At 49.3% G+C, this 26,716-nt stretch overlaps 1 protein-coding gene across 1 annotated transcript in view; it reads left to right on the top strand.

Moving 5' to 3' along the window:
• Positions 1-26,716, top strand: part of LOC138753016 (uncharacterized) — a 129,072-nt gene that overhangs the window by 50,128 nt on the left and 52,228 nt on the right. The window contains exons 10-26 of the mRNA XM_069915610.1: positions 1,409-1,435; positions 4,740-4,766; positions 5,704-6,207; positions 6,716-6,789; positions 6,875-7,098; positions 7,212-7,329; positions 9,840-9,940; positions 10,662-10,877; positions 12,137-12,220; positions 12,314-12,549; positions 13,060-13,413; positions 14,915-14,988; positions 15,093-15,158; positions 20,662-20,860; positions 24,158-24,216; positions 24,545-24,641; positions 25,982-26,350. Coding sequence (XP_069771711.1) covers positions 1,409-1,435; positions 4,740-4,766; positions 5,704-6,207; positions 6,716-6,789; positions 6,875-7,098; positions 7,212-7,329; positions 9,840-9,940; positions 10,662-10,877; positions 12,137-12,220; positions 12,314-12,549; positions 13,060-13,413; positions 14,915-14,988; positions 15,093-15,158; positions 20,662-20,860; positions 24,158-24,216; positions 24,545-24,641; positions 25,982-26,350 — 2,829 coding nt within the window. The remainder of the gene's footprint in view (positions 1-1,408; positions 1,436-4,739; positions 4,767-5,703; positions 6,208-6,715; positions 6,790-6,874; positions 7,099-7,211; positions 7,330-9,839; positions 9,941-10,661; positions 10,878-12,136; positions 12,221-12,313; positions 12,550-13,059; positions 13,414-14,914; positions 14,989-15,092; positions 15,159-20,661; positions 20,861-24,157; positions 24,217-24,544; positions 24,642-25,981; positions 26,351-26,716) is intronic.

Here is a 26,716-nt window from a genome sequence, read left to right as displayed (position 1 = left end):
TGATTCTGGTAGAACATTTTCGGCGACACTAGGTATTATTCTATTTAGGAGAATCCTAGCGAAGATTTTGCTTGCAATGGAGAGTTGCGTGATTCCCCTGTAGTTTGAGCAGTCTGATTTCTCGCCTTTGTTTTTGTACAGGGTGATGATGATGGCATCACGAAGGTCCTGAGGCAGCTTTCCTTGGTCCCAGCAGAGCTTGAAAAACTCATGCAGTTTGGCATGCAGAATTTTGCCGCCAGCCTTCCAAACCTCTGGGGGTTTCCATCCATATCTGTTGCTTTGCCACTTTTCAGTTGTTCAATTGCCTTATACGTCTCTTCCTGGGTGAGGACCTCATCCAGCTCTAGCCTTAAGGGCTGTTGAGGGAGCTGGAGCTGGGCGGATTATTGTGTGCACTCATCCAATCTCCTCTTAAATGACAGAATTGACCCTGCTGCAACCACCTCTTCTGGAATGTCATTCCATTCAGCCACCACTGTGTAACGAGATTTTTATTTCTTTTTTATGGCATTCTCCTTGGTTTTTTTTGTGTAAAGTTGGGAGGGAGGGATCAGGTTACATTTATACATAACATTACCACGTTTGTATTATTTTTTTCAATTCATTTAATAATATAGAAACATAGAAGATAGGAGCACGAGTAGGTCATTCGACCCTTCGAGCCTGCTCTGCCATTCAATGAGATCATGGCTGATCTTAAAGTTCAGTACCCTGTCCCCGCCTTCTCTCTGTAACCTCTTAAATAAAACTCTTAAATAAAATTTTTTTTAAGGCTGAGGGGAAAGCAGAGCACCCAGAGGAAACCAACATGAACGTGAGAGAGAGTACGAACTCCTTACAGACAGCGCTGGATTAGAATCTGGATCACTGTGTTAGCCATGTGCCCTTGAACCCTACCCTCAGTCCCATCACGGTGTCTCTCTCATGCCCCATCCCTTCCCTTCCGCTCTCACAATCCATCGCTCTCAACTGTCACCGTGAAATGAGCTTGCACAAACCACTCCTCTAATCCCTCTCCGTCCAAAATCTGCTTCCTGGCTGTGGAATCGTTCCCCAATTGCCCTGCCATTTTATGCAGTCATAAATTTGTGCCATTTTCTTTCTTTCAAGTCATAGAAAGGGTGGGGCAGGTGTGTGGCATTACAAGCTATCTAGTTCCTCATTTTTCCAGAACATGTTCTCTCACATTCTGAGAACCTTTACTTGCCACTGTCTGGTTACTGGGACTGTAGAGCTTTTAGCCCCTCTCTCTCTCTCCCTCAGCGCAGGAGGGTAAGCTGAAGCAGGGGTGGAAATGAGGCGATGTCACGAGATGAGGCTTGGCTCTGTGATTGGGAAATGTTATCATTCTTCTGACTGGGCAGAGTCTTTAAAGGCTAATGGAAACCTTTTTTCTTTATTGCAGACCTGGAGAAGACCCTGTCAACTGAGGGTAAGAGGCTCGGCAGGCCAGATGGCCAACTCTTTCTCATTTTTCTTATGTGAGGTCTCCCACATCGGGAAGCTGCTGGCCTGGAGGTGTCCTCTGGATCTGCTCGCTCGCTCCGGAGCCCTGTCCTGAGGACCACTCCAGAGAGCTGAGCACAAAGGCTGTTACATTCCAGCCAGTCTTCCTTCTCAGACATATCTGTTTTTAATTCGGGCAGGGTATTTGCAGAACTGAGATCTGGTCGCTGACCTGCTATGGGTTATGGGAGCTCACTGCACAGTAGTTAATTTTTTTTAAAGATTTGGACATACAGCATGGTAACAGGCCCTTCTGGCCCATGATGCCCGAAGAAATCTAATTGACCCACAAGCCCATGTGTTTTTGAAGGGTGGGTGGAGACCCACGCAGGTCACGGGGAGAACATACAAGCTGCTTCCAGACAGCGGCGGATTTGGGCCCCGGTTGCTGGTGATGGTCGGCATAGCTCTTAACAGCGCTGGCAGCAGGGCTGTGGGTTCAAATCCTGCGCATTCTGTATGTTCTCCCCGTGTCTGTGGGTTTTCCTCTGGCTCTGGTTTCCTTCCACTGTTCAAAACGTTTACCCCGCCTTACAACTAGAGGGTTCCTATGAAACCTTTCATAAGCTGAAATGGCGAAGACCCATTCAAATCCTTTCGTAAAAGGGAACACAGGTTTCTTTGTAAAAGCAAATTTTAATAAAGCAAGTATTTGTAAAATGGAGTATACCTCTAATTGGGCAGGCACAGGTTTGTGGGCATGTTACTGTGCTGTATGTCTAAACTTTTAAAAATTAAATATTTCCTCTCCCCTCTCAGAAATGGAGTGTATAACACCCTGCACGTTGGGGGAGGGATTTAAATATCAGGAGCAGGAGTTGGCCATCTGGCTGATCTGACCATGGACTCCGCTCCATCATCCTGCTACTTTCCTTCAACCCTTAATTCCCTTGCGCGCAAAACTTATCCGACCACGCCTAAGATGTAGTTAAGGAGGCAGCTTCCACTGCTTCCTCGGGCAGAGAGACGGAATCTCTGCTTCGAGTGTGGTGCTCGGGTGGGAGTGAAGCTGGGCCACGTCCTCCCGCAGAGTGGGTTTAAAAGGCGGTGTCCTGGCATGAACCCTAGGTTGAAGAGCTAACCCTTTGTGGCTGACAGCACATCTCGGTTGTGCTGGGCTGGGGATATGGTGTCCATTCTTGCCGAGTCTGAGCTTAAAAGCTAAAGCTAAGTGGGGGGAAGAGGGTATCTGAAACCTTTCTGGTGGGCAGTTGGCCAGTAATGGACCACATGGAACACAACATCACAGAAAACAGGCCATTCAGCCCTTCTAGTATGTGCCGAAACATAATTCTGCTAGTCCCACTGATCTGCACCCATTCCATAACCCTCCAGGCCTCTCCCATCCATGTTTCTATCTGATTTATTCTTAAAAATTAAGATCAAGCCCGCATTTACCACATCAGCTGGTAGCTCGTTCCACACTCCCACCACTCTCAAAGTGAAGAAATTCCCCCTAAATCTTTTTCCCTTTCATTCTAAAGCCATGTATTTATCTCCCCTAATTTGAAGTGGAAAAAGCTTACTCACATCCACTCAGTCCATACCTCTCATAATCTTGTAAACATCTATCAAATATCCCCTCATTCTTCTTTGCTTCAGGGAATAAAGTCCTAACCTGTTTAATTCTTCCCTGTAACTCAATTCCTGAAGACACTGCAACATCCTAGTAAATCTTCTCTGCACTCTTTCAATTTTACTGATATTCTTCCTGTGGTGAGGCGGCCACAACTGCACACACGTCTGCTTGTCATGCCCTCCCACCAAGGTGTGCTTGGGTAGACTGCTCCCGCCTACCAGACACTTCCTCGCTCTCGCCTTCCATTTTACCGCCCGGAGCTCCCCAGTGGAGGTCTCTTCATGAGGAGTCCTCCCCTGTTCCATTGAAGGCCTGGGATGGAGAAGGTTGCACCAAGCCAGAGATTTTAATTGGTGGAATTTAATGCAGGGAAGTGTGAGGTGTTGCATTTTGGAAGGACAAACCAAGAGAGGACATACACGGTAAATGGTCGGGCACTGAGGAGTGCGGTAGAACAGAGGGATCTGGGAATATAGATGCATAATTCCTTGAAAGTGGCATCACAGATAGGGTCGAAAGGAGAGCTTTTGGCACGTTGGCTTTCACAAATCAAAGTATTGGAATTGGAATGTTATGTTGAAGTTGTACAAGACATTGTTGAGGCCAAATTTGGAGTATTGTCTATAGTTTTGGTCACCTAACTACAGGAAAGAGATCAATAAGATAGAGTGCAGAGAAGATTTACTAGGATGTTGCCCAGACTTCAGGAATTGTTACGAAGAAAGGTTAAAACAGCACTTTATTCCCTGGAGTGTAGAAGAATGAGAGGAGATTTTAGAGTATTTTAAATGATGAGGGCTACAGATAGAACAAATGTAGGCAGGCTTTTTCCATTAATTATAGTTGAGATACAAACCAGAGGATATGGGTTAAAGGTGAAAGGGTAACATTAGGGGGAACCTCTTCACACAGAGGGTGGTGGGAGTGTGGGACAAGTTGCCAGCTGAGGTGGTGAATGGAGGCTCAATTTTAACATTTAAGAAGAATTTGGGCAGGTATGTGGATGGGAGAGGTATGGAGGGCAATGGTCTGGGTGCAGGTCAGTGGGACCAGGCAGAATATTAGTTTTGCGCAGATTGGAAGGGCCTCTATGTTCTGTGGTTCTATTTTTAAGCTGATTTACAGACTCCCCGACCACCTGTCATTTCTGCGGCTTGGAGGAAATGGTATATATATGGAATACGAAGAGGCTGCTCCACACATTACAGCTACGTTTCAGTCCCCATCTTTCAGTCCCCATCTTCCGGCGAGGGGAAGGGAGGGGTGGTGGAAGAATATCTCCTGGTCGGTTTGCTCCTGGGCCTTGCCATTCGTGGGTTCAGGCAGTCAAGGGTGATTCCCTGCTGATCTCTCGGTGGGGGGGTTTGCATCCATGCCCACACATCCCTGGAGAAGGAGTGCGCGGTGTCCACAGGAACGATGGGGGATTTCCAGGACCAGGCTCGAGTGTGCTCTGGACAGGGATCTTCCTATTATAATTTGAATGTGTAAATAATCTGACTGAAATGCTGAATATTGTATTAATGTGATTTCTTGTAATCACTGAATAAACCACCTTTTTATAAGGGAAATAAAAGCGTGTTTAGGATGTGGGGCTTTGTGGCTGTGGTGGACTGTTGAAGATAAATTAACTCTGTGTGTTTGCTTTCAGCTCCAGAGAGGGTCCTGGCTGCTTCAGGTGAGGGTTGTTTGTGGTCTTTGCTCATGATGGGTATTGTGGCAGCCTAGACCCCCCCCCCCCTTCCCCACAGAACAAGAGATGAATGGGGAAGGAGAGGGCAGGAGCCATTGGGTGAGGGACAATTTTTGGAAAGGGAAACCATTAGGTGAGCGACAGTCTGTGGAAGGGGGGGACCATTAGTTGAGGAATGGTCTGTGGAGGGGGGAACCATTAGGTGAAGGACAGTCTGGAAAGGGGAACTATTAAATGAAGGACGATCTGTGGAGGGGGAACCATTAAATGAAGGATGATCTGTGGAGGGAGAACCATTAACATAACAATTACAGCACGGAAACAGGCCATTAGGCCCTTCTAGTCCACACCGAACCAAACACCCCTTTCTAGTCCCACCTCCCTGCACAATGCCCATAACCCTCCATCTTCTTCTCATCCATATACCTGTCCAACCTTTTCTTAAATAATACAATTGACTCCGCCGCCACTATTTCTCCTGGAAGATCATTCCACACGGCTACCACTCTCTGAGTAAAGAAGTTCCCCCTCATGTTACCTCTAAACCTCTGCCCCTTAATTCTTAACTCATGTCCTCTTGTTTTAATCTTTCCTCCTCTTAACGGAAATAGTCTATCCACATCCACTCTGTCTATCCCTTTCATAATCTTAAATACTTCTATCAAATCCCCTCTCAACCTTCTACGCTCCAAAGAATAAAGACCTAATCTGTCCAATCTCTCCCTAATAACATAACATAACAATTACAGCACGGAAACAGGCCATTAGGCCCTTCTAGTCTTGGGGGGGGTGCCAGGTGGGAGGGAAACTATTGGGTGAGGGGATAACTGTTGATGGCTTGAACCCAACCCCTTTGATTTGAGGAGTCGGTGCATTGGTGGCCAAGAAAAGCTGACCCCCCAATCTGCCTCTTGTTCCTCAGTGCGTGTGACCTTTGATCCCGATACCGCCAACCCTTACCTAGCTGTGTCGGAGGACTGCCTGTCCGTCTCGTTCCAGGAGGAATGGAAGCCGACCAAGGAGGATTCGGAGTGTTTCACTGCCAGGCTATTTGTGATGGCCAAGGAAGGTTATAACACAGGGTGCCAGTACTGGGAAGTGTGGGTGGGCAACAAGCCGGATTGGGACCTGGGCGTGGCTGTTGAAAATATCCCCAAGAAAGAGTGGGTCAGCCTAAGCCCTTCGAATGGCATCTGGACCATTGGCAGGCGCAGCCTGACCTATGAGGTCAACAACGATGAGCCCGAGATGCTCACAGGGATCGCGATGGCTCAGATCATTGGGATTTACCTGGATCACAGCACGTGCAGTGTTCACTTCTACAATGCTGAAGTCATGTCTCACATCTACACCTTCAGGGTAAAGTTCACTGGGAAACTCTACCCCTTCTTCAGCCCCTGGGGCTCGGAGGAGATCATGAGAATCTGTCCCCTCTGAAACCTGCAGGTGATGGAGGAGAGAGCCAGCAGTCAAGGGCTAGCTGGGTAGCAGATTGCTGTCGTTTAATACTCTATGATCCTGATGACCAACAGGAAGACTCCAAATGAAGTCCGTAATGCAGTGATAACAAGTCGAACGCAGTGTTTGGGTTCTGTATTCTGGATCGCAGGTTTTCCCCATGTAGAGGCACCCATTTTTTTCAGAAAGCAGTTTGGGGCAGAAAAGAGAGTGAAGCAATTCCAGGCCAGTTATACAGAATGAAACCTCGCACCTTTCTGATACAAGATGACATGTCCGAAAGCTGGCATCGAAGGTGCCTTGTTCCTCCATGGGGTCTGTTGCAATCCCTCCGATGAATTACTTAGCTGAGTATAATTTTTCATGATTTCAATCATTGTTTAAAAAGAAACTGAAATTGTTGCACTGTTGAATTAATAAGGTTGCTTAATAGTATACATGGTAAGACCATCGTTGAATTGTGCTTGGCTCTCCAGTTGACAGGGTAATGAAGAAGGCGAAGGTTATACTGGCCTTCATTAATAGGGGTGTTGGCTTTAAGAGCCATGAGGTAATGTTGCAACTCTGTAGAACTCTTGTTAGACCACACTTGGAATACTGTAATACCTTTTCTTGGTATATGTCCTGTGTAAAAGTTGACCCTCCCACCACCCCCCCCTTATTTCTTTGACCTCAACTACAGCCCATTGAGATCCCGATGCCCCAACCATGGACCCTCCCCCCTAGTCACACACACTCCTAGGCCCCAGGCTGCCTGCCCATCCGAGCTCCCATTACTACAAATGCAGACTCACCAACCGGACCTGTCCATCCAAGCTCCCAGTACCTTGAACGATGCAGGTACTTACCACAGTCAAAAGTAGTAGCCTGATAAAAGTTGAACGCCCGCCCCCCCCAATTTGACCCAAAATGTTGGTCAAAAAACTCGTCTATTATACGTCATTACATTCATTTGTGGCTTCCACATTACAGGAAGGACGCCAATGCCTTTGAGAGGGTGCAGGAGGAGATTTACCAGGTTGTTGCCTGGATTGGAGAATGTGGGTTGGCGCAGTACCTTCACGGTGCCAACAATCGGGACCGGACCTGGGTTTGAAATTTTACATTCTCCCCAGGTCTGTGTGGGTTTTCTCCAGGGGCTCCAGCTTTCTCCCAACCTTCAAAACGTCCAGCGGGGGTAGTGGGGGGTAGATTAATGGAATGTAAAACAGAACTACTCTTTGTAGACGATGCCGCTTTAGTTGCCCATTCAGAGCCAGCTCTCCAGCGCATGACTTCCTGTTTTGCGGAAACTGCCAAAATGTTTGGCCTGGAAGTCAGCCTGAAGAAAACTGAGGACCTCCATCAGCCAGCTCCCCACCATGACCACAAGCCAGCCCCCCCCCCCCCCCCCCACATCTCCATCGGGCACACAGAACTCAAAACAGTCAACCAGTTTACTTACCTCGGCTGCACCATTTCATCTGATGCAAGGATCGACAAAGAGATAGACAACAGACTCGCCAAGGCAAATAGCGCCTTTGGAAGACTACACAAAAGAGTCTGGAAAAACAACCACCTGAAGAAACACACAAAGATCAGCGTGTACAGAGCCGTTGTCATACCCACGCTCCTGTTCAGCTCCGAATCATGGGTCCTCTACCGGCATCACCTACGGCTCCTAGAAAGCTTCCATCAGCGCTGTCTCCGCTCCATCCTCAACATTCATTGGAATGACTTCATCACCAACATCGAAGTACTCGAGCTGGCAGAGTCCGCAAGCATCGAATCCATGCTGCTGAAGACCCAACTGCGCTGGGTGGGTCACGTCTCCAGAATGGAGAACCATCGTCTTCCCAAGATCATGTTCTATGGCGAGCTGTCCACTGGCCACTGAGACAGAGGTGCACCAAAGAAGAGGTACAAGGACTGCTTAAAGGAATCTCTTGGTGCCTGCCACATTGACCACAGCCAGTGGGCTGATATCGCCTCCAACCGTGCATCTTGGCGCCTCACAGTTCGGTGCGCAGCAACCTCCTTTGAAGAAGACCGCAGAGCCCACCTCACTGACAAAAGACAAAGGAGGAAAAACCCAACACCCAACCCCAACCAACCAATTTTCCCTTGCAACCGCTGCAACCGTGCCTGCCTGTCCCGCATCGGACTTGTCAGTCACCAATGAGCCTGCAGCAGACGTGGACATACCCCTTCATAAATCTTCGTCCGCGAAGCCAAGCCAAAGAAAAATGGGCAGCACGCACTCGTAAGCATCACTGTCGGGTGTGGAGGTGCCAATACACAGGACAGGAAAAGATCCTGTTAAGGTTATATTATATTTTATATATAAATATGTCTTTAAAACCGATATTAAATATTCACAAACAGACATTAACATTTCACAAAAGACATCTCATTTGAAATGTAAAAGCAGAGGCTTCATGTTCACAGTAACTTTACAGGAACCCTGAAAAACGCCTATGGAGACTTCACAAGTAGGTGTTAAATTGGACTGATTGGAATAAATGGACGATTGTCTTTAAAGCCGCAGATATCCAGGTAGAAACTGATTCCAGTGACCTGGAAGAAGAGGTTATCATTTGGAAAACCCATGATGGGGCAAGTTTCTTTGATAGGAGGGAATCCGTTGTGTGTGTTCAATGAGCAACAAATCTCTCTCTGAAACCAATAAGAACCTTCCTTAAAGCTAATCATTTAAGCACCAAAACCTGGTGAAACTTCATAAATGTTAAATTCTGTGCACAGTATAAGAATTGCCTGATACCAGTGAACTTGGAGGAGTGAGAAGTGAGATTGGAATGTGAAACAAAGAACTTTCCAGATGTATACACATTACATAAATGTGCGCTTAGAATTATAAGGGTCTAAGCTTCTAGTTGTAAAAAAAATGAAAAGCAACTTCTGTTTAAGTAACTGTCTTGGTGAATTTCTTTTGCTGCTGGGTTTTGGGGTCCTCTGGACTCGTAACACTACAGTGAGTTGTGAACCCGGGCATTGGTGTTCACTCCATCAAGGACATCTACAAGAGGCGGTGTCTCAAGAAAGCAGCCTCTATCATCAAAGAACCCCCACCACCCAGTCCACGTCCTCTTCTCACTGCTGCCTTCAGGGGCAGGGGAGTACAGGAGCCTAAAGACGAACACCCAGCAGCACAAGGACAGTTTCTTCCTCTCCACCATCAGAATCCTGAACAGACCATGAACCACAGACGCTGCCTTACCTTTTTTTGCACTAATTTATTTTTTAAATAGTGCATTTAGAGGTGATTTACAGCCATTTTTGCACCTGTAATGCAAGATAATATTTGCTGCAAAACAAATTTCATGACACGCATTCATGACCACAAATCTGATCCTGACACTGCCTCTCTCAGGCTAACTTCCTCCGATCCATGCCTGCTTATACCCATTACAGTCCGATCCAGTCCTCAGAATCCCCTCCAGCTATGTACCCACTCCTGATGTGGTTCACTCCCCACCCTGGCCTAACTTTTACTGTGCTGTACGTCTGAATTTAAAAAAAATGTAACGGGCCCTTCTGGCTCACGAGCCTATGCCGCCCAATTTCACTCGATGGGCCTACAACCCCTGATATGTTTTGAAGGGTGGGAGTAAAACAGAGCGCCCGGAGGAAAACCCGGCTTGGGAAGAACGTACAAACTCCTTGCAGACGGCGCCAGATTTGAACCCAGTCCCGCCAGTGCTGTAACAAGGAGCTCTCCATCATGCAGTCCTTTTTTAAAAACAAAATAACACATTCGCCACCCACCAGTTTTCCGTGCTTCACCTGAGGCCAGAGGAGGTCAATATCTCAGCAAGAGCCTCTGCAATGTCTTCCCGCCAGATTTGCCCACCTCCAAACAGTCCAAGACTGACATTGCCTCCTTCCTGGTTCTTTCTCGCCAGCCCATTGCATCACAACTCATTTGCTTCCACTGAGAAATTTCCATTTAAAATCTCAGCCACTTCCCCACAAAGACCTTGGGGCTTGTACTTTCTCAAGCCACTCTTTTACTCTTGAAGATGTTCCCTGTGGTGAGAGTCAAGGATAAAAGGGCACAACTTGCCTGCCAGAGGAGACATCTCTTGATTGTTTTGCCTTAGTTTGTAAGGTCTTTGGTCATGTACGACATGAGCTGGAGCAAGAAGTTGACTGGGGGCGCCACGGTTGGTTTATGGGTTAGCACACCTTTACAGTGCCAGTGATTGGGACTGGGGTTCAAATCCCACGCTGTCAGTAAGGAACTTGTATATTCTCCTCATATCTTCATGGGTTTTCTCTGGGGGCTCCAGTTTCCTTCCACATACTCGGGTGGGGGGGGGGGTGGGGGTTGTAGTTTAATTGGTTGTAAATTGGACAGCACAGACTCGTGAGCCGAAATGACAGCACAGTAGTGCTGTGCGTCTAAATCTTTTTAAAAAACAGGATTGATGGGCATCTGCTTAGAATGGAAATTCAGAGGAGTTTCTTCTGCCGGAGGGCGGCGAATCTGTGGAATTTGTTATGGCAGTCGGTTGTAGAGGCTGAGTCAGCGGGTGACAGGTTCTTGATTAGCCAGGGCATCAAAGGTTATGGGGAGAAGGACAGGGCAGTGGGGCTGAGTGGGAAAATGGATCAGCTCGTGATTAAACTGCAGGGGAAGTGATAGGCTGAATGGTCTACTTTCTGCTCCTATGATGGATGGTCTTAATCTAACCGTTGAAAGTCCTGGGATTTTCCTGCTTGCTAGTTCTACCTCATCCTCTCTTTACCCTTTTTTTAAAAATATTTTATTTGTAATTTTCCAAACTTAAAACTCAGTTATTAATATCAATGCCAGTGTTAACAGTGTCAGCAATGATTATAGTTTACAATTATTCATTCTATACAAGGTTTTCTTCAGAGTTCAAACTCTTTCCACCTCCACCCTCAACATTTAACTTAACTAACCACAGTTACACACGACATTCACAACCAAGCTATGAGATTTATATTAGGGGTTTACGGGCTTGTCACGACACAGCGGCCAGTGTTCAGGCTGTTTCCTTTTGATTTTTCCTGGTTTGAATGGGATGGAACCTTCCCCCCCCCCCCCCCCCCCCCCCCCCCAACCTGCCCATTGAGGGGTAGACGGAGGAGGTAGGCTGGCAAGGCACGATGGTCCACACTATAGTCGTGCTCCTATGGAATTTAAGTATGGTTGCCAAATTTTCACAGAAGCGTCATACTTTTTTCTTACGGTGTGAGTAATTTTCTCCGGGGGAACACAGCCTTGCATTTCCGTTTCCAGCAGGAATACTCAGGCAGGAATCAGACTTCACTGTGCATTTCCTGGCCACTGCCAATGAGATCATTATGAATTGGATTTGAAATTTGGACAGGTTCATCGTAAGCATTATGTTTCCCAACAGGAACAACTCTGGGTGTCCTTCTTAATTGTACTTCAACACGTGTCCTGTACTCATCAGAATCAGGATTTATTGTTATGAAATTTGGGGTTTTGCAGCAGTGTCGTAAAACATTCATATAACAATAGCAGCACACAAAAAGTAAGGCAGTGTCTTTGGTTCATTGATTATTCAGGAATCTGATGGGAGCGGGAAGAAGCTGTCCTTGTGCCACTGAGTGCTTATCTTCAGGCTCCTGGTACCAGAGTGAAGAAGGCCTGGCCTGGTTGGTGGGGTGTCTGAGGATAGAGGCTGCTGCTCTTTTAAGGCATCACCTCGTGTAGATGTCCTCGAAGGAGTGAAGTCTGGTGCCAGTGATAGGGGCGCCCAGTTCACCTCTGCACTCTGGGCACAGCTCGCCAAGAGGTTGGGGATTGAGCTACACCGCACCACGGCCTATCACCCGCAGGCCAATGGGCTGGTCAAGCATCTGCACCACCACCTTAAGTCGGCACTTATGGCCCACGTCACCAGTCCCGACTGGGTGAATGAACTGCCTTGGGTGCTCCTGGGCACCTGCTCCATGCCCAAGGAGGATCTACAGGTGTCTACTGCCCGGTGAGTTCATCAGTGCCCCCCAGCAGTCGCCGCACGAGCTGCTTCCCCATCTCCAGGCCCACTTGGACTCCTTCGCACCCCACCGCCACCCAGCACCCAGACACGGCACACAGCCATCTCACGTCCCCAGCAAGCTGCTTTCTGCAGAGTACGTTTTTATTCAGCGAGGCCCACCCGCAGCACCTCTGCAGAGACCGTACGAGGGCCATACAAGATTGTCCAGCGTCCAGGATCTACATTCACGCTGGACATCGGTGGCAGACGGGAACTGTTTACTGTGGACAGGCTGAAGCCAGCGCACCTTGACCCCACCGAACCAGTTGTCCTCAGTAAACTTGTACCTCTCACTTTTGTTTGTTTTAGATTGGTCAGTGTTTGAGCTACCGAAAGAAAATAGATACCCACACCGAGAGCACTTCAGTTTATATAAATGTTTATTACAAATTCAAAAGTTGATTTCAAACTACAATATGCAAGCCATTCCCAATTATACTTTTCAACACCTGGACTGGTCCCAACTGCCGAAGCGAGGCAATGACCACACACTTGTAGTAGGTTGTCGGGGCGCCGGTAGCAGCTACTCCACCTCCCCCGACCGGGACGTTAGCTGGACTCTAGTTCTTCTTCCTGAGTGACGTTTACACCCCTCAGAAGTCTCAAACTTTTACTCATAGCTTATCTCTTTGAATAAATAATTTAATTATCTAAGGTCTCCTGACAGTCTGCGACCAACAAAAGACAACTGCATCCCTGGGCCCCATGGTGGAATTTAGATTATGTCTTCTGATGCAACTACATCCCTTCTAGCATAAGCTGGTCTAAATCCTCCATTACAACAGTGATTGTGGCCCAGCCCAAGAAGCGATACTGCCCAGCTAAAAAGGACAATGGCGCTGGTTCTGTGGTGGGGGGGGGGGGGGGGGGGGCTGTGTGGCGGCACAACACTAGGCAGGCGAACCGGCCAAAATGGCGCCGTCGGGGGTTTCCACTTCTCAGCACAGGGCTCAGAAGTCTGTGCTGGGGGACCACGCGATGCCGGAGTGATATCAGCATCCCCCAGCGCAGTTCTCAGCCAGGTCGGGGCTGGGAATACAAGTCCAGCCCATCACCCTGCAATAAATCAGTTCTGCTCACTGAGCTCAACCCGTCTGGTTTTGTGTTCTTTCAGCAGCAGTGGAGCTGCCGCTACACAGGTCAGTTTTGTGTGCACTATTTTGTGAATCGCTCTTGCCCGGATCGGGGCCACCGCCTGCCTCACTCGACCGAGGCCGGGGCCGCCGCCTCCCCTTCGCTCTTGCCCGGATCGGGGCCGCCGCCTGCCTCACTCGACTGAGGCCGGGGCCGCCGCCTCCCCTTCGCTCTTGCCCGGATCGGGGCCGCCGCCTGCCTCACTCGGCCGGGGCCGCCGTCTCCCCTTCGCTCTTGCCCGGATTGGGGCTGGAGCTGCCGCTGCTTTCCCTGTGCCCGGACCGGGGTCGCCGCCTCCTTCTTTCTGCCCGGACCGGGGCCTCCGGCTGCCTCACTCAACCGAGACGGTGGCCCCAATCCGGGCAAGAGTGAAGGGGAGGCGGCGGCCTCGGTTGAGTGAGGCAGGCGGAGGCCCCGGTCTGGGCAGAAAGGAGGCGGCGGCCCCGGTCCGGGCAGAGGGTAAGCGGCGGCGGCCCCGATCCGGGCAAGAGTGAAGGGGAGGCAGCGGCCCCGGCCTCGGTCGAGTGAGGCAGGGGGAGGCCCCGGTCCGGGCAGAAAGTAGGAGGCGGCAGCCCCAGTCCAGGCACAGGGAAAGCAGCGGCGGCCTCGGCCCCGGTCCAGGCAGTATGGTCCGACCTTGGAGGGGAGGCAGGCCCCTCCACCCAGGGTAAGAAACCTGCATAGGAGAAGGCCACTCCGATATAAAACCTACGACCCAAGAACCTCGCTTCCATGTCCCAGCTTGCTTGGCCACGGCACACGAACCATGGGTGTAAAGGGTGGGGCCAGTACTGCGCGCACTGCACTCCACCTAAAATCTCCTTTGCGCAGGCCCGAGGACAGGTCCACGTCCTCCCCCTCCATGTCCTCCCCCTCCACGTCCTCCCCCTCAAAAGATGCTCACAAACTCAAGCTAGCATGCTGGAACATCAGAACCATGCTAGACAAGGCCGACAGACCTGAACGTCGGTCTGCCCTCATTGCACAAGAACTCCTCAGACTTGACATCAACATAGCCGCTCTCAGTGAAGTCCGCCTTGCAGATGTAGGCAGCCTCCAAGAACCCGGCGCGGGCTACACACTCTACTGTTCTGGCAAGCCTATGGATGAACGACACCTATCTGGTGTAGGCTTAATGGTCAAGAACTCCATTGCCTCCAAACTCGAAAACCTCCTGACAGGCGTCTCAGACCGAATCATGTCCATGCGACTCCCCCTTCAAAACAAGCGTCGCATCACCCTCATCAGTGTCTATGCTCCAACCCTCCAGGCGGAACTAGCAGAAAAGGACAAGTTCTACACTGACCTGCGCAACTTCATTCAACGCACCCCTACACCCGACAAGGTTGTCATCCTTGGCGACTCAACGCTCGTGTCGGCAAAGACTCAGAAACCTGGCCAGGAATCCTGGGCAAGCATGGTGTCGGCAAGTGCAACGACAATGGGCGCCTCCTGTGGGAGCTCTGCGCAGAACAGCGGCTTGTCATTACAAACACCCTTTTTCAGCAGAGGGACAGCCTGAAGACTACCTGGATGCATCCCCGATCCAAACACTGGCACCTCCTAGACTATGTCCTGGTGTGAGAAAGACAAACGAGATGTGCTCCATACCAGGGTCATGCCCAGCGCAGAATGCCACACTGACCACCGGCTGGTTCGCTGCAAGCTCAACCTTCACTTCAAGCCAAAGTCCAGGAACAGTAAAGCCCCCAGAAAGAGGTTCAATGTTGGAAACCTGCAGTCAGACGAAGTGAGTGGAAACTTCTAGGCAAACATCAAAGCAAAGCTCGAGGATGCAATCCGCCTCACGGACTCGTCCCCTGAAACCGTCTGGGATCAGCTGAAGACTACCATACTGCAATCCACTGAAGAGGTACTGGGCTTCTCCTCCAGGAAAAACAAGGACTGGTTCGACGAAAACAGCCAGGAAATCCAGGAGCTGCTGGCAAAGAAGTGAGCTGCCCACCAGGCTCACCTTACAAAGCCGTCCTGGCCAGAGAAGAAACAAGCCTTCCGTCGCGCATGCAGCCATCTTCAGTGCAAACTCTGGAGATCCAAAATGAGTGGTGGACTAGCCTCGCCAAACGAACCCAGCTCAGCGCGGACATTGGCGACTTCAGGGGTTTTTACGAGGCTCTAAAGGCTGTGTACGGCCCCTCACCCCAAGTCCAAAGCCCGCTGCGCAGCTCAGACGGCAAAGTCCTCCTCAGCGACAAGATCTCCATCCTCAACCGATGGTCAGAACACTTCCAATCTCTTTCAGTGCCAACCGCTCAGTCCAAGATTCCGCCCTGCTTCAGCTCCCTCAACAGCCCCTAAGGCTAGAGCTGGATGAGGTCCTCACCCGGGAAGAGACATATAAGGCAATTGAACAACTGAAAAGTGGCAAAGCAGCAGGTATGGATGGAATCCCCCCAGAGGTCTGGAAGGCTGGCGGAAAAAATCTGCATGTCAAACTGCATGAGTTTTTAAAGCTTTGTTAGGACCAAGGAAAACTGCCTCAGGACCTTCGTGATGCCATCATCATCACCCTGTACAAAAACAAAGGCGAGAAATCAGACTGCTCAAACTACAGGGGAATCACGCTGCTCTCCATTGCAGGCAAAATCTTCGCTAGGATTCTCCTAAATAGAATAATACCTAGTGTCGCCGAGAATGTTCTCCCAGAATCACAGTGCGGCTTTCGCGCAAACAGAGGAACTACTGACATGGTCTTTGCCCTCAGACAGCTCCAAGAAAAGTGCAGGGAACAAAACAAAGGACTCTACATCACCTTTGTTGACCTCACCAAAGCCTTCGACACCGTGAGCAGGAAAGGGCTTTGGCAAATACTAGAGCGCATCGGATGCCCCCCAAAGTTCCTCAACATGGTTATCCAACTGCACAAAAACCAACAAGGTCGGGTCAGATACAGCAATGAGCTCTCTGAACCCATCTCCATTAACAATGGCGTGAAGCAAGGCTGCATTCTCGCACCAACCCTCTTTTCAATCTTCTTCAGCATGATGCTGAACCAAGCCATGAAAGACCTCAACAATGAAGACGCTGTTTACATCCGGTACCGCACGGATGGCAGTCTCTTCAATCTGAGGCGCCTGCAAGCTCACACCAAGACACAAGAGCAACTTGTCCGTGAACTACTCTTTGCAGACGATGCCGCTTTAGTTGCCCATTCAGAGCCAGCTCTTGAACGTCCTGTTTTGCGGAAACTGCCAAAATGTTTGGCCTGGAAGTCAGCCTGAAGAAAACTGAGGTCCTCACCATGACTACCACCCCCCCCCCCACATCTCCATTGGGCACACAAAACTCAAAAAGGTCAACCAGTTTACCTATCTCGGCTGCACCATTTCATCAGATGCAAGGATCGACAACGAGATAGACAACAGACTCGCCAAGGCAAATAGCGCCTTTGGAAGACTACACAAAAGAGTCTGGAAAAACAACCAATTGAAAAACCTCACAAAGATAAGCGTATACAGAGCCGTTGTCATTCCTACACTCCTGTTCGGCTCATGGGTCCTCTACCGGCATCACCTACGGCTCCTAGAACGCTTCCACCAGCGTTGTCTCCGCTCCATCCTCAACATTCATTGGAGCGACTTCATCCATAACATCGAAGTACTCGATATGGCAGAGGCCGACAGAATCGAATCCACGCTGTTGAAGATCCAACTGCGCTGGGTAGGTCACGTCTCCAGAATGGAGGACCATCGCCTTCCCAAGATCGTGTTATATGGCGAGCTCTCCACTGGCCATCGTATCAGAGGTGCACCAAAGAAGAGGTACAAGGACTGCCTAAAGAAATCCTCTTGGTGCCTGCCACATTGACCACTGCCAGTGGGCTGATATCGCCTCAATCCGTGCATCTTGGCACCTCACAGTTCGGCGGGCAGCAATCTTCTTTGAAGAAGACCGAGAGCCCATCTCACTGACAAAAGACAAAGGAGGAAAAACCCTCCAACACCCAACCCAACCAACCAATTTTCCCCTGCAACCGCTGCAACCCGCGTCTGCCTGTCCCGCATCGGACTTGTCAGCCACAAACGAGCCTGCAGCTGACGTGGACATTTACCCCTCCATAAATCTTCATCCACGAAGCCAAGCCAAAGATTTTGTGGATAAAGCATGCACCCACAAGAAAAGTCTGAATGAATGTGGATATGAAGCCCCTCCCTTTCACCCGCGCCCCTTCTCCCCCACCCTTTCACCCCTGCCCTTCTCCCCCACCCTTTCACTCCCTGCCCCTTCTCCCCCCGCCCTTTCACTCCCCGCCCCTTCTCCCCCCGCCCTTTCGCTCCCTGCCCCTTCTCCCCCACCCTTTCACTCCCCACCCCTTCTCCCCCCCCACCCTTTCGCTCCCTGCCCCCTCTCCCCCACCCTTTCACACCACGCCCCTTCTCCCCCCCACCCCTTCTCCCCTCACCCTTTAGCACCCCTCCCCTTCTCCCCCACCCTTTCACTCCCCGCCCCTTCTCCCCCCGCCCTTTCGCTCCCTGCCCCTTCTCCCCCACCCTTTCACTCCCCGCCCTTCTCCCCCCACCCTTTAGCTCCCCGCCCCTTCTCCCCCCACCCTTTCACTTCCCGCCCCTTCTCCCCCCACCCCTCTCACCCCCACCCCTTCTCCCCCCACCCTTTAGCACCTCTCCCCCCCCACCCTTCAGCACCCCTCCCCCCCACCCTTTAGCACCCCTCCCCTTCTCCCCCCACCCTTTCACTCCCCCGCCCCTTCTCCCCCCACCCTTTCACTCCCCCCCACCCTTTCACTCCCCCCACCCTTTCACTCCCCCCACCCTTTCACTCCCCCACCTTTCGCTCCCCGCCCCTTCTCCCCCCACCCTTTCGCTCCCCGCCCCTTCTCCCCCCACCCTTTCACTCCCCTCACCCTTTCACTCCCCCCACCCTTTCACTCCCCCCACCCTTTCACTCCCCGCCCCTTCTCCCCCCACCCTTTCACTCCCCGCCCCTTCTCCCCCACCTTCTCCCCCCACCCTTTCACTCACCGCCCCTTCTCCCCCCACCCTTTCACTCCCCGCCCCTTCTCCCCCCACCCTTTCACTCCCCGCCCTTCTCCCCCCACCCTTTCACTACCCGCCCCTTCTCCCCCCACCCTTTCACTCCCCCCACCCTTTCACTCCCCCCACCCTTTCACTCCCCCCACCCTTTCACTCCCCCCACCCTTTCACTCCCCCCACCCTTTCACTCCCCACCCCTTCTCCCCCCACCCTTTCACTCCCCGCCCCTTCTCCCCCCACCCTTTCACTCCCCCCACCCTTTCACTCCCCCCACCCTTTCACTCCCCGCCCCTTCTCCCCCCACCCTTTCACTCCCCGCCCCTTCTCCCCCCACCCTTTCACTCCCCGCCCCTTCTATCCCACCCTTTCACTCCCCGCCCCTTCTCCCCCCACCCTTTCACTCCCCGCCCCTTCTCCCCCCACCCTTTCACTCCCTGCCCCTTCTCCCCCCACCCTTTCACTCCCCCCACCCTTTCACTCCCCCCACCCTTTCACTCCCCCACCCTTTCACTCCCCACCCCTTCTCCCCCCACCCTTTCACCCCACCCCTTCTCCCCCCCGCCCTTTCACTCCCTGCCCCTTCTCCCCCCACCCTTTCACTCCCCCCACCCTTTCACTCCCCGCCCCTTCTCCCCCCCACCCTTTCACCCCACCCCTTCTCCCCCCGCCCTTTCACTCCCCGCCCCTTCTCCCCCCCACCCTTTCACTCCCCCCACCCTTTCACTCCCCGCCCCTTCTCCCCCCCCACCCTTTCACTCCCCGCCCCTTCTCCCCCCACCCTTTCACTCCCCCCACCCTTTCACTCCCCCCACCCTTTCACTCCCCCACCCTTTCACTCCCCCCACCCTTTCACTCCCCCCACCCTTTCACTCCCCCCACCCTTTCACTCCCCCCACCCTTTCACTCCCCCCACCCTTTCACTCCCCCCACCCTTTCACTCCCCCCACCCTTTCACTCCCCCCACCCTTTCACTCCCCCCACCCTTTCACTCCCCCCACCCTTTCACTCCCCCCACCCTTTCACTCCCCCCACCCTTTCACTCCCCCCACCCTTTCACTCCCCCCACCCTTTCACTCCCCCCACCCTTTCACTCCCCCACCCTTTCACTCCCCCCACCCTTTCACTCCCCCCACCCTTTCACTCCCCGCCCCTTCTCCCCCGCCCCTTCTCCCCCCGCCCCTTCTCCCCCCGCCCCTTCACTCCCCGCCCCTTCACTCCCCGCCCCTTCACTCCCCGCCCCTTCACTCCCCGCCCCTTCACTCCCCGCCCCTTCACTCCCCACCCCTTCTCCCCCCGCCCTTTAGATCCTCCACCCCTTCTCCCCCCGCCCTTTCACTCCTCGCCCCTTCTGCCCCACCCTTTCACTCCCCCCCACCCTTTCACTCCCCACCCCTTCTCCCCCACCCTTTCACTCCCCCCACCCTTTCACTCCCCCACCCTTTCACTCCCTCCCACCCTTTCACTCCCCCCCACCCTTTCACTCCCCCCCACCCTTTCACTCCCCCCACCCTTTCACTCCCCCCACCCTTTCACTCCCACCACCCTTTCACTCCACGTCCTTTCTCCCCCCCACCCTTTCACTCCCCCCACCCTTTCACTCCCCCCACCCTTTCTCTCCCCCCACCCTTTTGTAAGGGATAATGGAATGTGAGGAGTCAAGCAAGTGCTAATTAAGAATGAATTATGATGGGTTAAATATGGGTGAAGTAAGAAGGAATGTGAGGAAGGGTCTTCAAAAACAGGATAGCAAGTAGATAGATTTAGCAAGTCCTGGGGGTTGATTAATGAGTAAGAACAAAGAAATGACACTTCCTGGTGAACAAGTTTGCAGAAAGGCACATAAACTGATAAGTTAGAATACACGTAGGAAGAATTATCTAATGCTAAACCAATCCAGGAGGCAGAAGAATGTTAAGGGGAAGGTACCTCTGTACTGAAATGGAATGTATAAAAAGTTGGGTCAGCCTCAGTATCTGTGTGTATTCCCAGGGTAAGGGGAAGCACCCAACTTTGCATTGTTGTAATAGTATAATAAAAGTTCTTAGTTCTCATTTTTGTCTCGAGTGAAATCTGTGAAGGCACCTCTGCTTCTCACCCTTTCACCCCCGCCCCTTCTCACCCCACCCTTTTGCTTCCCGCCCCTTCTCACCCCTCCCTTTCACTCCCCACCCCTTCTTCCCCCACCCCTTCTCCCCCCACCTTTTCATCCCCACCCCTTCTCCCCCACCCGCCGACCTCCAGCGTCCAGATTCCCTGACACGATTTGCGGGCGGGGGTGGGAGTGAGGCTGATCCACTGCCGCCGAGCGTATGGGCCCGCGGGCCGGGAGACGCCCAGCCTCACCTCCACGCGACGCCGGTGGCGGTAGTGAGCGGGTTCGGATTACATTGCCCAGCGTGCAATGCGCGGGACGGGAATCGAAGTGAAAGCCAAAGAGGGGGTGAGGTGCTTCGGTGACCGCGCCCACCCCTACCCGAGGTTGGGGAGACAAGCCGGAAAGTCGGGCACGTCAACACAAGGAGTTTCCCCGCTGGGCGCCTGAGGTAAAGTCCGAGAGCGAGATATTTTAAGGTAAATGTGGAGGCAAAGATTATTACCTTTTATTGTTTTTGGCGCTGATATGTATTAATTAGGAAGTCATCGGCCTACGACCGGACCGAGTTACGCCCGCCCGCACATAAGACCGTTTACAAAACACTCCTCTGCTGCCACTCTTCATTAAGGGTTCGTTTCTGGTGTTGCGAGCCCAGAGACCCCCCCCCCAAAAAAAAAAACAGCAGCAATTCTCATTCACCATTGCAAAGGGTTTCTTAAACAGAAGTTGCTTTTAATCGCCTTTAAACATGAAAGCAAAATCACACTTTAATAAATCCTCATAAAAAAACTTTATAAACCCATCATCTCCTGGTGACTTACCATCAGGCATTTCCAGCATAGCTGTCTTAATTTCTAGATCTGTAAATGGAGCTTCCAAGTCTATAATATCCTCTTCTACTACTGATAACATTAATGTAGATAAAAAAAATAATCAATAGATCCGTCGCCCCTCAGAAGTATATAATTTTTTTTATAAAATGAATAAAACTGGTCATTGATTTTCTGAGGTTTATAGGTAACTGTTGAATTCTTTTTAACTGCATTAATAACCCCTGAGGTTTGTTCCTTCTTTAACTGCCATCCAAGTACTTTGTGCGTCTTCTCACCCCACTCATAATATTGTTGCTTAGACCGATTAAAGAAACATTCAAATTGATAAGTCTGTAACATATCGCAGTTTCAATTTAGTCAAAGTAATTTTCTGATCTTCTGTCACTCTCTTCTGAAATTCCTTCTCCAGTTCATCAATTTGCTTTTCTAATTTAAGACTTTCAGCCATATATCCTTTCTTAACTTTAGTAGTATAACTAATTATTTGCCCTCTTAAATAAGCTTTTAACTCATCCCATAATAAAAAATGACTTTTAACTGAATTAGCATTTTCAGTTAAGAAAAAAATCAATCTGTTCCTTAACAAAAATAACAAACTCAGGTTTTTTCAACAACATTGTATTAAATCTCCATCTATAGGATGAACGTACTACCTCTGAACTTTCATAAGAAAAAAATAAAGAATGATCCGATTTAACTCTACTCTTATATTCTGCCTGCAATACCTTTCCTTGTAAATGTGCCGATATTAAAAAAAAATCTAGTCTAGAAAATAAATCATGTCGGGAGGAATGAAAAGAAAAATGTTTCTCTGTAGGATTAATCCTTCTCCAAATATCTACCAAATATAAATCTTTCATTAAAGCCCCAATTTGTATCGCCATCGTTGATTTTCTAATACATTTTGGGGATTTATCCATCAAAAGATCCAAAACACAATTAAAATCCCCCCCAACTAAAATATTTTCATTAGCTTGACTTAATAACATAAAAGTGTCTGAAATAAAACATTCATCATCTACATTAGGTGCATAGATATTAAGTAAAGTCCAAAGTTAATTAATGATTTTACAGTCCACTTTTAAAATCCTCCAGCATTCCCCACTACAGTATGCAACTCAAAAGATAAATTCTTATGAACTAAAATCGCTACACTTTTTGCCTTTGAGTTAAATGAAGAAAAAAAACGCATGACCAACCCAATCGCTTTTCAATTTCAAATCCTCTTTTTCGATCAAATGTGTTTCTTGTAAAAAAGCAATGTCAATTTTCATTTTCTTGATATAAGCTAAAACTCGCTTTCGCTTCATTGGATTATTTAATCCCTGAATATTAAAAGTTGCAAATTTCAAACTAGACATTTTAACAAACTAACATTATAATCATTTAATACAAAAAAATCGCTCTCCTACTAATAAATGAAATGCACTCTCCCTCCCCTAAGAAAAAGTTTATATAAAAAGGAATACAATTAGTTCCCCAAAAAAGAGGAAAAAAAAACACCCAAAGGTAGTAACTCCCTAAAAAACTGGGTATGGTAAACCCCACCAGTGGCAGTTGACTATCAAAGATATCAGTGCCATCCACCTCCCCCCAGCCAGAAATACAATATATATAATAATGTAATTCAACGTCATAGAAATATTCAGCCCAGCGGCTCCAGTCCCTATGACTGGTTCGAATCTTCAACATCAATAAGACTGTGTCAAAACCTCCTTCTTTCAATCTTTCCCATTTTGCAGAGACAAGACCGGCGCCGGTGTAATACTTAATCTAGCTGGAGTTCTCTGAGGCTTGGAGGTTCCAGACGGCAACTCTGTGGTTCCAACTGGACAGGTAGGCCACGGTTCTTCAGCACTTTTAGAGAGTAGTTTTTTCTGTAGTTGAGTGTTAGGTTTTTTAACATTAGCTGCCTTTATAGACAAATAATGTGACGTCTTTTGAGCACTCTTCAAAGCTCTTGCAAAAAGGTGCGAAAAGCCACTATATCTCCAATATTAGCAGAGTTCCAGCATTTCATATAAGATCTGTTTTAAAGTGTTTACACGTGACCTACTGTAACAAACCTTTCCTAACCTCCCAGAAACATTTCTATATACTCTGTCACAGTTAAAAAAATTTTGGAAAAATTGCTTTGTTAAGACACGCGAATCCAACTTGCCTCCAATCTGAGAGATGACCCAATTGCAGTCGTAAATTGGGGGACTACCTGTACAGGTATGGTATCCCCTGCTATCCGAAAGTTCCTCTGAAAGCACCCGTAAGCCGTAAAGCCAATAAGCAATTACCATTAATTTATACAGTATGGGAAAATTTTTGAGTGTTCCCAGAAAAAGCCTGCCAAATACAACATTTAAAAAAAACCTGAAATAACACTAAAACATAGTAAAAGTAGGAATGGTCTGATCTCGGAAGCTAAGCAGGGTTAGGACTGGTCACCAAGTGCTGCGGGTTTCACTGGTGCCAATATAGGGTGACAATTGCTCTGTAAAAATTTTAACACTATGGTATTATCGTGTCTCCATATGTTTTCCTCTATGCACTGACAATGGGATGATTTTTTTGGTTTCTATTTCTTTGTTCTTTCTCTGTTTAATAGGATATATAGTGTGGAGGGAGGGGTTCTCTTGATGTTTTGTATTTGGTATGATTTTTAATTGTTAAATAGATTTAAAATGGAAATAAGATATTACAAAAAAAAATCAACCCCCCCCCCCCCCTTATTTTTTGGTCCAAATATCTGGTATTTTCCATATAGATTATTGCGTGTGAAAGTCAAACACCCCACCCCCTCCATTTTTGGCCCCAGCTGCCCGTCCATCGGAACTTCAGATGCTTCGAACATCGCTGGTACCACGGTCAAAAGAAGTATGCATGTGATAATCAACCCCATAAATTTAAAATTAAAAAAACTCGACTTTTACACGTGAGTGTATGTGGTATATTCATGTAAATGAAGTTTGTTCCGTGTAAGTCCAGTCTAGTATTTTTCTCTTTTAAACTGTTTATTCTTAATGCAGGTGTATTAGTGTGGCATTGTCAGAGTAAGTCTCAAGCAACCGGAAAATACATTTATCTGGCATCGACCAATCCCCATAGGTACCAGAATACCAGGGGTTATACTGTATATATATTTTGATGTTATCTTGCCTTTCAGAACTGCCATCCTTCTTGTGCCACTGGTGTGGAATAACTGCAAGTCATATGCTGTTGCTACAGACTGATGGAAAGTGAGCAGATGGAGGCTTGCAGACTGATCTGCATTCTCTTCTGGATCAGTTCCACTCCATCTGGTGAGAGACTTTTCTGTTCTCGACTCTCCTTTCTCTTTCACTTCCATTCACCAGCTTGTTCGCTCTCCTCCCTGGATTGTTCTCCCCCTCTGAAGAACTTATTGTTAAGAGCATGTGTTATGAAATTCATTACATTACAGTGGCAAATATTTTTATAAATTACATTTCAAAATAGTGCAAAGGAAGTGAGGTAGTGTCTGTGGAAATATAATTGCAGAGGAGAGAAGCTGTCCTTTGTGTTGCTGAGTGATCATCTTTGAGCTCCTGCTCCTCCTTCCTGATGGTAGCAGTGTGAAGTGGGCATGGCCTGGGAAGTGGGGATCCCTGAGGATAGAGGCTTTCTTTAGACGCCATCTCTTGTAGATGTCCTCGATGGAGTGATGCCCATTGTGAGAAGCAGAGGTGCCTTCACAGATTTCACTCAAGACAAAAATTGAGAACAAAGAACATTTATTTTACAACAGTGCAAAGTTGGGTGCTTCTCCTTACCCTGGGAATACACACACATACTGGGGCTTACCCAACTTTTTATACATTCCATTTCAGTACAGAGGTACCTCCCCCCTTAACATTCTTCTGCCTCCTGGATTGGTTTAGCATTAGATATTTCTGCCTATGTGCCTTTCTGTAAACTTGTTTACCAGGAAGTGTCATGTCTTTGTTCTTGTTCATTAATCTCAACCCCCAGGACTTGCTAAATCTATCTACTTGCTATAAGACCCCTATTCTATTATACTTGCTTAACCCTTCCTCACATTCCAATCTTACTTCACCCTTATTTAACCCATCATAATTCATTCCTAATTAGCACTTGCCTGACTCCCCATATTCCATTATCCCTCACACCCATGATGTCACAAATTGAGTTAACAACTCTATGGAGTTTTTTTTTTTACTGTCCTGTGCATTGGAGCCTCCATACCAGACAATGATGCAACCAGTCGGAATGCTTTCCACGGTAGACCTGTAGAAGTTTTTTGAGTCTGGTGGCATTCCGAATCTCCTCAAACTCCTCGCCTAGTACAGCCGCTAGCAAGACTTCTTCGCGATTGCATGAACATGGAGGCTCCAAGACAGATCCTCAGAGATGCTGACAGCCAGGAATTTGAACTTCCTGATCCTCTCCACTGCTTTCCCCTCAATGAGGACTGGTTCAGGTTCTCCTGATCTCCTCCTGAAGTGCACAATAAGCTCTTTGGTTTGCTGTGACACCACTCAACTTGCTGACCTATCTTCCACCTGTCCTCTTCTAATTTGGTGCTGTGTTTTCTCAAGCAGAATGACTGATTTTTTTTTCTCCCCCCCCCCACCCCTTTCCCTTCTCTTACATGTTACTTTAGGTGCATTGGATCAATTGGTGGTCAGAGGCCCACTAGACCCAATTGTAGCTGTTGTTGGAGAGGACGTAGTCTTGGATTGCCAGTTAGTAATAATTGGTAATAAGATCCCAGACAATATGGAGTTACATTGGATCAATGTAGCACTGAGCTACACATCGCCTGTACACACATACATGGGGGGAGCAGATGACCTGTCACAGCAAGCTCCGGCCTACAAGGGCAGGACCCACCTATTCTCAGAGCAAATCTCACAGGGAAACCTCTCTCTCAAGTTATCAGATGTGCAAGTGTCTGACAATGGGCAGTACAAGTGCTTGGTGACATCCAAACCTATCCACGAAGAGGTCAAGATGACCTTGAATGTAGTAGGTGAGTGATCACTTTGAAATTGCAAATCCTGGTGCCCCGGCCACCTGCCCACCCATGCTCCCAGTGCCCCAGCCTCCTCGACCAACTGGTTTCTCGGCGCCCCATCCGCCTGACCTCCCAGCTGCCCCGTCCGCCAGCCATTCTGAGCTCCTGTTGCCTTGGCTGCCCTCCCATCCGAGCTCCAAACGCCCCAAATGTCCTCCCCTCCAAGCTCTGGCTGACCCAAGCTCTCTACGCCCCGACTGCTTGACTCACTTCCTGGCCCCGGCCATCCGAGTTCATGACACCTTACAGCGGTCAAAAGTTTGACTCATTTAAAAGTTGACCCTTACACCCACCAAATTTAACCCAAAAAATTTGATGATT

Source organism: Narcine bancroftii, chromosome 2 (genome assembly GCF_036971445.1).
Source record: "Narcine bancroftii isolate sNarBan1 chromosome 2, sNarBan1.hap1, whole genome shotgun sequence".
Taxonomy (NCBI): domain Eukaryota; kingdom Metazoa; phylum Chordata; class Chondrichthyes; order Torpediniformes; family Narcinidae; genus Narcine; species Narcine bancroftii.
This window is presented reverse-complemented; position numbering and strand designations above follow the sequence as displayed.